At 37.2% G+C, this 14293-nt stretch overlaps 1 protein-coding gene across 14 annotated transcripts in view; it reads right to left on the bottom strand.

Annotated features, from left to right (window-relative positions):
* Positions 1 to 14293, bottom strand: part of LOC100331556 (signal induced proliferation associated 1 like 2) — an 823625-nt gene that overhangs the window by 676483 nt on the left and 132849 nt on the right. For all 14 annotated transcript variants that reach the window (XR_012388951.1, XR_012388950.1, XM_073920327.1 and 11 more), the window contains one exon: positions 10746 to 10934. Coding sequence is in view for 12 of the 14 variants with exons in the window: in XM_073920327.1 (XP_073776428.1) it covers positions 10746 to 10934 (189 nt within the window). In the remaining 2 variants the exon portion in view is untranslated. The remainder of the gene's footprint in view (positions 1 to 10745; positions 10935 to 14293) is intronic.

Genomic DNA, 14293 nt, shown 5'->3' with positions numbered 1-14293 from the left:
CTGAGTATTGTTGCTGACCATGTCCATCGCTTTATGACCACAGTGTACTCATCTTCTGATGGCTACTTCCAGCAGGATAACGCACCATGTCATAAAGCGTTAATCATCTCAGACTGGTTTCTTGAACATGACAATGAGTTCACTGTACTCAAATGGCCTCCACAGTCACCATATCTCAATCCAATAGAGCACCTTTGGGATGTGGTGGAACGAGAGATTCAAATCATGGATGTGCAGCCGACAAATCTGCAGCAACTGTGTGATGCTATCATGTAAATATGGAGCAAAATCTCTGAGGAATATTTCCAGTACTTTGTTAATTCTATGCCATGAAGGATTAAGGCAGTTCTGAAGGCAAAAGAGGGTAGTAAGGTGTACCTTATAAAGTGGCCGGTGGGTGTACTGTCAGGTCAGTCTTACTGAGTTGTTTGTCATGTCTTTTACTGTGATTCACTCAGGGGGAATAAATGATCTTTTAGTTGATGTATAGCATGTAAATTAGGTTAGAGTTTAAATTATTTTGGAAACATATTTGCGTCTTAAACAACTGCAAATTGTAGTTGTTTAAGACACAAAATTCGATGTAGGAGAGGGGTTGTTTGTCCTGGTTTGAGCTGCATTTCTATTAGTGTTGTTAGCAATATTGTCTGAATTGATGAATTGTGAATGTTGAAAAGTACAGATAGGTTTTAATCCATTATGCCAGTCCTTCTGGAAAGGACTTCAGTGGTAATACTTGTCATTTTAAGCAAGATAATGATCCGCTAACTGCAACGAAATCCTATTTAGAGAAAGAAAACAGCTGATGAAACAAGGACAGTCATGAAATGGCCCCCATAGTGTCCAGACCTGAATATTATAGAGGCTGTATGAGATCACCTGGACACAAAGAGAAAGATATGACACTCTAATCCTAAAGATGAACTCTGGAAAGTGCTAATAGAAGGCTGATATCATTACACAGCACTTTATTTCAGAAAATTTCAGGGTGCGCTTGAGCTGAAATCTCCAAAAACACCAGCATGAGCCGCTTTCAACACAAATATAAAGGTGAAGCGTGTCATTTTACTGCCATTGCGAGATCACAAAATTACTAGATACAGTTTCAGCAGGAAATCCTGCCAAAACCTGATGCTCAAATTATAAACAGCAGCACAAATAATCCACGTTGAGTCGTTCCAGTTGGTAGCAATTCAACACGCTACCCGTAATCTCCTGCTGGAGCTGTGAATCTCCTGCAATGAACACACTCAGAGACTCTTCTGGGACAAACCTTCAGACTGTGATCAAACACACTCTGCGTCTCTTACTCTTATTTTCTTTCGTTTGTGGAGAGGAAAAACACTCTGGGAATATTCTGACAGCTTCTGATCTCGAAAAAGCAATGTTTACTGCAGACGCTTCAGCTTTAATGTGACACAATTCACTCAAATCTACCATTACTCTAATGTCTGAGTGACAGCATTTATTATTATTATTATTATTATTATTAATTCATTTTTTTCGGCTTAGTCCCTTTATTAATCTGGGGTTGCCACAACGGAATGAACCGCCAATTTATCCAGCGCATTTTTATGAGCTGATGCCCTTCCAGCTGCAACCCATAACTGGGAAAAAGATGATGATGATTATGATTATTATTATTATTATGATTATTTTTGTTATGATTATCATTAGGATTATTAGGATTATTATGATTATGCATATTATGATTATTATTGTTGTTGTTATTATTGTTATTATTATTATTATTATTATTATTATTGTTATTATGATGATGATGATGATGATGAGGATGATGATGATGATTATTATTATTATTATTATTATTGTTATGATTATTATTATTATTATTATTATTATTATTATGATTATTATGATTATTATTGTTATGATGATGATTATCATTATTATGATTATGATTATTATTATTATTATTCAAATCAGATGTTTTCTGTTTAAATGAGTTTAAAATGTAATTTATTTCTGCGACTAAAACCAATTTTTCAGCATCATTGAACTGGTCTTCTGTCTTACATTAATGAATAAAATAGCAATAATTTGGTAAAAATCACAATGCAATTTTTATTTATTTAATATACTGAAAATAGTCAATTAAAAATAAAGTAAAACATAAAATAAGAGCAATATAGATCTGTTTGTTTATCCTAAAATTGCACAGTGGCACCAAAAACATAAAATTTTCCTAATTTAAATAATGATTTTATTTTACACTAAAATTGCAGTGTGACGTATCTTATCTTATTTTATCTTATCTTATTTAGAAACTTACTAACATATTTATAAAGGGAATACAAATAAAAAATAAGGCACCACAATATCTACAAAAATATGTCTAAAATTAATAAAATGACATAAAATAAATTTGTGTCATGATCTTGTGTTTGTAGAGAGGAAAAACACCCTGGGAATTTGCTGACAGCTTCTGATCTCGAAAAAGCAATGTTTACTGCAGACGCTTTAGCTTCATTGTGACACAATTCACTCAAACCTACCATTACTCTAAAGTCTGAGTGACAGCATTTATTCATTATAATACAGCATAAAGAGTGAAATATTATTAGTCTTCAAAAGATATTTTATTTCTATTTGAATACGTTTTAAAATGTAATTTATTCCTGAGAGTCAAAGGTAATTTTTCAGCATCACTGAACCGGTCTTCTGTGTTTTATCAATGACTAAAATAGTGATATTTTGGTGAAAATCACAATGCAATTTTCATTTATTTAATATAATAAAAACAGTAAAGTAAAAATAAAGCAAAATATAAAATAAATAGATTTGTTTGTTTGTCATAAAATTGAACAGCTGCACCAAAAACATTACATTTTCTTACAAAATATCTTTATTTTACAGTAAAATCACAGTGAGGTTTCTTATTTTATCATATTTTATTTAGAAACATTTCAACATATATCCCAGGGCAATAAAAATAAGGCACCACAATATCTTCAAAAACATGTTTTATATTGTTTATATTTATATCATGATCTTGTGTTTGTGGAGAGGAAAAGCACCCTGGGAATTTGCTGACAGCTTCTCATATCAAAAAAACAAAACAATGTTTACTGCGTTAACTTTAACATGACACAATTCACTCAAATCTACCATTGCTCTATTGTTTGAGTGACTTATTTAAATACAGCATAAATAGTGAATATTGTTATCTTCAAAATAGCTGTTTCCTGTTTGAATATGTTTTAAAATGTAATTTATTCCTGAGACTCAAGCTGATTTTTCAGCATCATTAAACCAGTTTTCTGTGTTAAATCAATGGTTAAAACAGTAATATTTTGGTGAAAAATTGCAATGCAGTTTTCTTATTGTATCTTATTTATTTTGTTTTAATAAAAATGAAAAAGGTGCCACAATATCTATAAACATGTTTTATGTTTTATATTTAGGAAGAAAATAGCAATATGTTTTTTGTTTTTTTTTTGCTGTTGTTGTTGTTACTACTACTATTATACATTTTTTTATTAAATTTTTATTTTACAGGTGGTATTGATTCAAAATATTTTTACTTTACAAAAATATAATTTTCAATAAACCTTTAATTTTAAATGTTTGAGGGATTTTTTAGACAAGTTCCAAAAAATGTGCAATAATCACAGAAAAACTCCATATATTTAATACAATAATTAAATTCCATTCGAAAAAATCTTAAATATATCAATAATATGTATTATATACAACATATAAAAAGTAAAATACCTGAAAAAAGTGTTGCAGGCAACTGTTGCAAACAACTGATTTGTGTTGAATTTAAACAAACAAATTAAGTTTAATAATTTTTTACTTAATTTGTTTGTTTAAATTCAGCCCAAATAAATTGTTTACAACCACTTAACGTGAAAAAATTGAGTAAATCCAAGGAATCATCTTTGAATAATATTTTTTTTCAGAGTACCTGAAACTGTACTTAATACTGTTATACATGATTATTGTACAATATTATGAAACATTAAATATAGCTATATATTTATCATATTTGAAGCCATACCAGAACTCGAAATAAACCTTTTTGCTTGGTAGCACCGGTGCTCCTAACTTTAAAAATGTAGGCGCATCAGCCAAAATAAGGTCACACTCATAAGCACCGTCACAAGTTTTATACAAACATATTTATTGCATTTGAAATCAACACTAATCAAACTAACAAGCAAAATATATATACAAGCAAGCGTGAGGAAAATATGTCTCAACGAAATGCCGTTATCACAAGAAAATAGATTTTTATAACAGAACTGAGTGACCAAAAGGTACACGGAGCGCTCACTGGCCCTGCATGCACTGCTTGACATGAATGAATCTGTTAACGGTATAACTGTGCTGTTTTCACGGGTGCTGTCAATCTGATATTGCACCGATGCTTTTGACATAAACTGTAACTTATTATATGCATACGTCATGTTAATAGCAATAGTTTCAATGAGTAGCATTATTAGTTTAGTCAGTGTAAGCCCGTTTGCGATGGTGTACGTGGTGTTAAATTTTACATATATCTGCCAATTGTACGGTGGACAGCATCTGGCGATTATATGAAGGATTAAATAGAAGCTCTTGTGCTAGATGTGGCAAACAGTTACCTGAAAATTCCATCCCACAGACTTTTCATAGCGGACTTGAAGCCAGTGGAAGTCTTTTACCCCCTCGTCGAAGAGTGTAGGTGGTGGATTACCATTCAGCACATGATCACTACTAAGATGTTTCATTATTTGTAACTTTAGATGTCATGGTTACTAAAACAAAATCTGTCAGTGTAATCTTCATTCTCATCTTCAGCGCTTTACAGTTTTTCGCGGTAGTAGCTCTCTCTGTCATCCCAAGCCAGAAGGCGCTGACTGAGTGATTGACAGCTAATATTTCAGTGCTAGAGCAGTGGGCCAATAAGAAGAACATGAAGGCGGGGCAAGCATTACGGACTTGGCTTTGTTTACTGCAGCAAGTTAACATGACAACTGTTTTAAACCATTCCTGAGCGCTGCGTTTCGAGTTTCAAGTGCAGAGAAAACTGGTCACACACAACAATTTTTTGCACTCGCACACATGCTCCCAAATATATTTTGAAGTCGCATAGGTAAAATTTCGGGCGCATATGCGACCAAAATGGTCGCAATTTCGAGCCCTGCATACCTCTTACTATTATCATCAGTAAAACAGTCATTTTTTATACATATAATGAACTTTTCAGCATTCTCTGATCATTAACACTTCTACAGTCACTTATTTTGATTAATCTAATACATCATATCTTTAAAAAATCAAGTGTTCAATTCATCAGCAAAAGTCAGTAGTGTTCATTCATTTTCCTTTGGTTTAATCCCTTATTTATCAGTGGTTGCTACAGCAGAACGAACCACCAACTATTCCAGCATATGTTTTACAGCCCTTCCAGCCGCAACCCAGTACTGGAAAACATCCATTCACATATGCATTCGTACACTACACCCAATTTAGTTTGATTCACCTATGGCGCATGTGTTTGGACTGTGAAGGAGCACCCGGTGGAAACCCACGCCAACACGGGGAGAACATGCAAACTCCACACAGAAATGCCAACTGATCCACTGGCCTCTGGTAGTGTATGATAGACAAAAAGAAATGACAGTGTTTGGGTCTCATTTGACACCCGGTCTATATTTATAACTGGAGCGATCTACAATAAACACTTCTCTTTATGGTGATAATGAAAGGTTATTGAGAGTGTGGGAAAGCAGCGTCTCTGTTTATGAAATCAGATATAATGTCAGATATTTGAGTCTGTCCCCAATCACATTTCCACTCGGAGGCGGGAAATCAATGAGCAACTGGAGCTGGTATTGATCCGCTCTTAACATTATATCGGCTGATTTTCTCCCTCAGAACCGAGACATCATCTGAAACTGTCTGACAGGTGCTCCGTGGGGAAAACAGCTCTATTTTATCATGTTAAAGCTTTTCATTTGTCTTTGTTTTGCTCTTGTTGTTTGCGGTTTTTAGTAATTGTTAAGCACATAATTTTATTGTATTTATTATTTTTTGTTTTTTATATCAGAAGTGTCTTAAAATGCTCCAAATTATGATTCATGGGTAATATACTAAAATGCATTATTCACCAGGGCCGTGCAATTAATCTAAATAAAATAGCAAAATCGCATTATGATTAAATGATTTAAAGGCTTGGATTAAATAAATGCTCCCTGTGGTTTTCCATCAAAATCAATGGTTGATGGTTTGACATAAAATTAAGAACAACAAAATATTTACTGCTGTAGTTTAGAAAATTTACAATTTCTTAAATGTTTATTGTTTAATATTAGAGAAAAACAAAAGTTTGTTTTACAATGTATTGTTTATTTATTTATTATTTAATAAATATAAATTAACATTATTTATTTATTTATTTATTTAATTTTACTATTGGTAATCTGATGAATAACCATAAAATTATCCACTTTGCGCCGTGGCGCAGGGTCTAACAGGGTTGAGCTTATTCTCTTATTGAGTTATAGGTGTGTTTTGAGAATAAACCAATCAGAGTCTCATCTCCCATTCCCTTTAAGAGCCAGTTGCAGCGCGCCATAGCGCATTTGCTATTTACATGGTGGACTTTGTAATTGGAAAAACTGAAAACTTCACTAGAGAGAAAACAGTTAAACAGAGCATCCACAGCACGAGAATGAGAGATGAGCCTCCTCATTATTTACTTTCACTTTCGCTCTCGCGGATAGGGAAACCTTGTACACACAGACATCCATTAGCCTATAATTAATTTTGTTTGTTAAGCGCAAATATTTGTTTCAAAACTATTTCTAAATTCAGTTCTAATTTCCAGCAAATGAATAAATGAACAATAATAACGAAGTGTGTTCAAAAACCTGAGTTATATCCTAATAGGCTATATGCCGAAGCATGCTAATGGGACTTTTAATTTGCCAGTAACCTGGGTTAAGCACTACCGGCGAACTGTATGCCAATTCAAAAACCGGCGCATTTAGGGCTTTATTTTGATGGTCAATGCACAGAGCGCAAAACGCAGGGCGCAAACGCTTTCAGGGCGTGTCAGAACGCATTTTTGGTAATTTAAGGATGGGAAAATCCGCTTTGCGCCGTGGCGCATGGTCTAAAAGGGTTGAGTTTATTTTCTTAATGAGTTATAGGTGTGTTTTGAGAATAAACCAATTAGAGTCTCATCTCCCATTCCCTTTAAGAGTCAGCTGCGTCGCGCCAAGAGCGCAATCGCTATTTACAGGACGCAAAGTAAGTCTAAGTGGAAAAACTGAGCATTTCATCAGCAAACAGTTAACAGTTTTTTAACAGAAAGCTGTTAAACAGAGCATCTACTGCGTGAGAATGAGAGATAATGGATCACTTTCGCTCTTGGATAGGGAAACCTTTACGCACAGACATCAATTAGTCTATAAATAATTAATTGTGTTTGTTAAGCGCAAATATTCGTTTCAAAACTATTTCTAAATTCAGTTATAGTTTCCAGCAAACGAATAAATGAACAATAATAATGAAATGAGCTCAAAAACCTGAGTTATATCCTAAAACACATGCTGTGCTCCATATGGTCTAAAACCTGACAGGTGGACAAATCTAAGCTTGTTTTTAATAAAACAAATATAAATATGGATATAATAAATAATACTGCTAATAATAATAACATTATACAAAAGCAAATTGTTATGAATGAACTGAAAAAGCCTCCCGAGATGAAGAAGACATAAAAGCAGTGATTTTTCATATTTATGTAGGCTAGAAAATAATATGTTTTGATATATTTTAATTCTTTATATTTATATCCTATATCTATTCTTATTGTATCCTATATATATCCTTAATATTTACATATTTTCATATGTAAAGATATTTGCCTATTGCTCTCTTGTGTGTATTAAGCAGTGTGTAAGCGAGGCGCAACTCTGCACTGGAGTTTAGACCGGGTTTGTTTTGGTCTAATGAAAAATCTATTATAGTTTCTCAAAATAGCAACGCGCCAGCGGTCCGCCTCAGAACGCCTTCCTTTATAGACCAGAACGCCTATGGGCGCACAAATGAGCGCTAATGCATTTGCCATTTAAACAGTGTAGCGCAACGCCTCAAAACCACTCTTGCGCCAAGCTGAAACTACCAAAAGACTATTGCGCCAGGTGTATGATAGGGCCCTTAAGGTCTGTTTTCTTTAAAAATCAGCAATCTCCACTAGCTAAGTGATATCCGATATAAAGTGGGTTTCAGATTGTACAAGAAGCACTGCATTACATTTCCCCTGCCATGTCTTTATATTACGAGCATTTATTTTACTCCAGTATATTCAATGAAGCTTCTGCGTTAGCCTGCCAATTCTGACTGGCGCGTGCGAGTAAACGACTTTTTGTCTCGCTTTACGCTTGAGCAACTAAATAAATGACAAAGTTTATTTAACTGAATGTATTTTAATGACATTACAACATCGATGCTGTAAAAGGAACCGTATAAAATGGAAAAAAGTTCACAATAACAGGTCACCGGAAGTGTATCAGCATGAGAACAACACTAGCTCAGCATACCCTACACATGTGCTGTGCTCCATATGGTCTAAAACCTTATAGGTGGGCAAATCTAAGCTTGTTTTTTAATAAAACAAATATAAATATACATATAATAAATAATACTGCAAATAATAATAACAATAAACAAAAGCAAATAGTCGCGAATAAACTGAAAAAGCCCGCCGAGATGAAGAAAAAATGAAAGCAGTGGTTTTTATATTTATGTAGGCTAGAAAATAATATGTTTTTTAATATTTTAATCCTTTGTATTTATATCCTATATATATTCTTATTATAACCTATATATATCCTTAATATTATAATTCTATTTCATATGTGAAGATATTTGCATATTGCTCTACGTCTTGTGTGTGTTAAGCAGTGTGTAAGCGAGGCGCACAACTAACGCGCTCTGCGCTGGACAATAGACCGGCTTTGTTGTGGTCTATTGAAAAATCTATTTTAGTTACTCAAAATAGTAACGCGTAATGCCTAGTTCACACTAAAGGATTTTAAGCCTGATTTGAGCCCGATTTGGAAGTTAACGAGCTCGCCGACAGATCGGGCTGTGATCGGGAAGAAATCTGCGGGTGCTCGGCGCTCGCCGCTCTTTATGTGTGAACTAGTGAACAACGCATCAACGAGGCTCGTTGACGCATCGCCGACACCTCGCAGACGGAAATCCAACATTCAGCATGCTAAATATTCCAGAGCAGTCGGCCGACTCAACCCCACGTGTGGTCAGATGTAGTGACGAGCTGCAGCCAATGAGAGAGCATACCAGCATGAGCTGAATGCCTGTGTGTTCAGGAGCTCAGCAGAAACATCTGTGATTGGTCAGAATGGGCATCAGTGCACTCGCTTCATTCTGTATTAACACAGACATGAGAGTAGGCTATATTAACAGTGGAACTAGAATTCTGTAACTATTAGAATTACCATACTGCTCATTCTGACCGTTCTCATATAAAACGCCATACTGTCACAACATATTTACATTCAAAGCTATTATTGAGATATTAAAATTAAGCTTTGCATGTCTGGCATCATATTTAATGACACCATTACCCTAAAAATATAATCTTTTTTTGGTAATACAGCCTGTAAATGTGTAGTTAAGATACTAAAACACTTAAAGGTCTTGGCTTTCATTTTCACTTTCAAACAGGAGCTATTTCACAGCACAGAATATGCTGTTTTAAAAGATATATCTGAGGTAAATTGATGTTTTTGCCATCAGAAAGTTTTGTTTATGTTAGCAGGAAGTTGCCAGGCAAGAAAATGCACACATATTTAAAGTCACAGTGAAAAGTATCAGACATGCACGCAGTCATTTTGACCAATATGGTAATTTAAGGCAGAAATGCTCAGTTCTTTACTGTTTTGTAATAAAAAAAAAAAACAATGTCAGAAAGAAATACACTGATAGTTAGAAAACGGCAGGGTGTTATAAATATGTTAGTTTTATTTCAAAGAGTTATAAAATTACAAAAATTAAAAACTCTCTGTGTATGTATCCACTGGAACCTTGCAGATGAGGGATTAATCTGCTGATAAATCAGCTGATTTGACGATGTTTTTAAATGCTTTCTCCAAAGCTTGAAAAGATGTCAGTGATGTCATCAGCACACAAGCAGCCAATAGTGTTCAGCTTTTTTTGACAACTCCTCCCTCAAATTTTCATTGGCTGTGGTTTGGTAGCTTGAATGAGCTGATGGGGAATGAGTTGTTGTCAGATCATGTGTGAACCCCCTCTTGTGGATCATTCACAGAGTGTTGCGTAGTGTGAACACCACAGAGATTAAAAGACACAAAGTCAAGTCATGTAGTGTGAACGGCACAGCGATCTGCTGATGTTTAAAATCCTGTAGTGTGAACTAGGCTTAAGCAATGCACCTCAACTTGCCTCCCTTTTAAGACTAGAACGCCTATTGGCGCACATATGAGCACAAATGCATTTGCTATTTAAACAGCGTGGCGCAAAACGTCAAAACGACTCTTGCGCCAAGCTGAAACTAGCAAACAACAATTGCGTTGCATCTTGCGCCACATTGCGCCGGGTGTATGATAGGGCCAACTGCGTTCAATGAGGGAAAAATTGTATTTATTTTTTTTACCCAAAAATTTAACAAGAACATATTTTAAAGAAGAAATCACAACACTGTGATATTACATTTACTCTAATCTGAGTGTGGTGTTACTGACCCCCTGCTCGTCCAGTTTAAGCAGCTGCTCTGGGACCCGGGGAGAGTTGAGGGCCAGTCGGAGACACTGGATGTTCAGCTCCGGCACCACATACTCCAGCACCTCCTTCAGTGGGAGCCCGCGGGCTGTCCCGTGCCTTGCCGTGGAGGAAACAGCATCCTCCAGAATCGCCCCGCGCAGGGTGGTCAACTGAGGGGAAACAATAAGGAGTGATCATAAATGAATGGATTAAAGAGATGTACAATAAACACACGCATGCATTCAACAGCAAAGACACTGAAGAGGAGGAACGTTTAAACATTAAAGGTCATGTGAAGTGCTTTGAAATGCGCTTTTTAATTCAATGTTTGACGTAATCTCAACTGAAGTATGAAGAGAGGGCGGGACATCCAGAAGATCCTCCCATTTTGTTAAAGAAAACAGCCAATAGCATTTAGTTTTTATCACAGCTCTGCCAGTGAGTGGTCAAGCGCAAGGACATCAAATAAAATGCAAATGAGAAGAAGGGGGCGGGGCATGTCAGACACTAGACAGCATGTGATTGGTCTGAAAATTTGATGAGAAACTGAAATATTATATAACGTGAACAAAAACTTATACAGAGGTGACAAACTGCAGGCTTTGGATGCTTAGATCAGTTTAACTTCTTCCAAATGTGAATTTTAATACTGTTTTAGAAACAACCCAGACATGCTTAAAACATACTAACTAACATACTGATAGTACTATGTCAAGTTATTTAGGTTATATACACTCACCGGCCACTTTATTAGGTACACCTTACTAGTACTGGGTTGGATCCCCTTTTGCCTTCAGATCAATGACTGTAAAAAATATGGACGACGCGACAGCCCCTTTACCCATTGAACGCCTTGAGGGCAAAACGCCTGCTTGACAGGCACAAACTGTCGCAAAAGACTGCTGAAATTGGAGCCTTGACATGCGCAGAAGGACTGTCTGATGGAGCCAGAGGAGGAGCCGCGAAAATGAGCGGAGTCGAGCTTCCAACCAAATGCTTTATGTAAAATCAACCACGCCCCCCGAACTTCTCAGCATGCGTTTGCTGTCATATCAACACAGATGGATGTAATAACGTTAACAAATATGAGGGTTTTATATAGGCTATAACATACTCGCGGCGTCGCGGGCTGATTCCGGCGTGCAAGCAGCAGCGCCGGCTCGCTCGGCCGCCGCATCTCATCTGGCTCGATTGACTCGGGCTGGAATCGGGCAGTGAGTCCAGGCATTCGGAGTAGGTCCAGCAGAGGTAGTCAGTCTGAGGGGTAAGTCTCCAGCAGGCGTGAATCTAGCCAGAACTGGCCCGAGTGTATTTTGCTATCTGGGTGGTTAGGCGTGTATCAGCAAACTAATAAAGCCCGAAAAAAGCCCTGACCTTTGCGAATAAACAGTGTTCCACCAGGATCATGTATGTCAGAAACTATAGTTTACTGCTGAACTCGTTTTGTCATGGTAAAATAACACAGAAATCGAATAATAACACTTCAGTCTCCTGCCGAAGCTCAGACGCGCTGCTTTGAGAAACTGTCAATCACAGCTGTCAATCACGATGACACGCCCAGCATTAAATTACTGCTAAAAACAAACTGTTTACAAAAATGAAGATCTGCACCTATTTCAGCACAATAACCAGTGCCTTAATCCACCAGAACCATCTTTCGGGACATTTTATTGCAAGTGTAATAATTTTTTTTATTTGGGCTCAAGTCTCCTTCATTAACACGGAGGAGGCGGGCTTTATGACTTGTACTGCAGCCAGCCCCCAGGGGGCGATCTAACGGCCGAGACCTTCACTCAAACGCAGGCTTGCGGCACACTTACTTCAGATCTGCAACTTAGGGTGCTTTCACCTCTGTAGTTCGCTTCATTTGATCCGGACCAAGCGCAATAAATGATACATTGTTGCATCTTCTGCCATCTTTGGGTCGTTTTCACACCACACTGCTGGCTTTGGTCTGAACCAGTTGAAATGAACCAAAATGCAGTCATCTGACAAAATCCACATCACTCATTGGCCAGATGTTGTTGAACATATTTCCTAAACTGCTTATTAATTGGTCAGAATTCACGTGCGGGAAAATGCCAATGAACTCATAATGCACAGTGCATCGGCCTACGGCAGCTGAATTAGTCCAAAACGCACAGTACTTTTTGTGGTTGGACCTGTTTTAGTACAGATCATATTCTCATCACAAACGAATCGCTCCAGGGCGGACTCTAGTGCGATTCAATCGAACTAAATAAGGCAGGTGTGAAAGCACCCTAAATCTTTATTGGCAGAGAATCAACAAGGTACTGGAAATATTCCTCAGAGATTTTGCTCCATATTGACATGATAGCATCACACAGTTGCTGCAGATTTGTCGGCTGCACATCCATGATACCAATCTCCCGTTCCACCACATCCCAAAGGTGCTCTATTGGATTGAGCTCTGGTGACCGTGGAGGCCATTTGAGAACAGTGCACTTATTGTCATGTTCAAGAAACCAGTCTGAGATGATTCACGCTTTGACATGGTGCGTTATCCTGCTGAAAGTAGCCATCAGAAGATGAGTACACTGTGGTCATAAAGGGATGGACATGGTCAGCAACAATACTCAGGTATTCTGTGGCGTTGACACGGTGCTCAACTGGTACTTATGAACCCAAAGTGTGCCAAGAAAATCTCCCTCACACCATTAAATCATCAAAACCAGCCTGAACCCTTGATACAAGGCAGGATGGATCCATGCTTTCATGGTGTTGAGGCCAAATTCTGACCCGACCATCTGAATGTGTCAGCAGAAATGGAGACAGGCAACGTTTCTCCAATCTTCTATTGTCCAGTTTTGGTGAGTCTGTGTGAATTGTAGCCTCAGTTTCCTGTTCTTAGCTGACAGGAGCGGCACCCGGTGTGGTCTTCTGCTGCTGTAGCCCATCCGCCTCAAGGTTGGACGTGTTGTGTGTTCAGAGATGCTCTTCTGCAGACCTCGGTTGCAACGAGTGCTTATTCGAGTTGCTGTTGCCTTTCTGTCAGCTGGAACCAGTCTGACCATTCTCCTCTCACCTCTGGCATCAGCAAGGCATTTGCGCCCGCAGAACTGCCGCTCACTGGATATTTCCTCTTTTTCAGACCATTCTCTGTAAACCCTAGAGATGGTTGTGCGTGAAAATCTCTGTAGATCAGCATTTTCTGAAATACTCAGACCAGCCCGTCTGGCACCAACAACCATGCCAAGTTCAAAGTCACTTATATCACTTTTCTTCCCCATTCTGATGCTCGACTTGAACTGCAGCACATCGTCTTGACCATGTCTACATGCCTAAATGTATTGAGTTGCTGCCATGTGATTGGCTGATTAGATATTGGTGTTAACTAGTAGTTGGACAGGTGTACCTAATAAAGTGGTCAGTGTATATATGATAAAAGATCAATTATGTTACTTTTGTATTAGTTTTCTCAGATGTTATGTTAAATATGCAAATGAGGCTAATTTAAATATACAGACACAAATTGATAGAATGTGACCAAAAAGCAATACTTAAGTGT

This window comes from Danio rerio, chromosome 13 (assembly GCF_049306965.1).
Source record: "Danio rerio strain Tuebingen ecotype United States chromosome 13, GRCz12tu, whole genome shotgun sequence".
NCBI classification, from domain to species: Eukaryota; Metazoa; Chordata; class Actinopteri; order Cypriniformes; family Danionidae; genus Danio; species Danio rerio.
The sequence above is the reverse complement of the archived record's forward strand: the minus strand, read 5'-3'. Positions and strand labels throughout refer to the sequence as shown.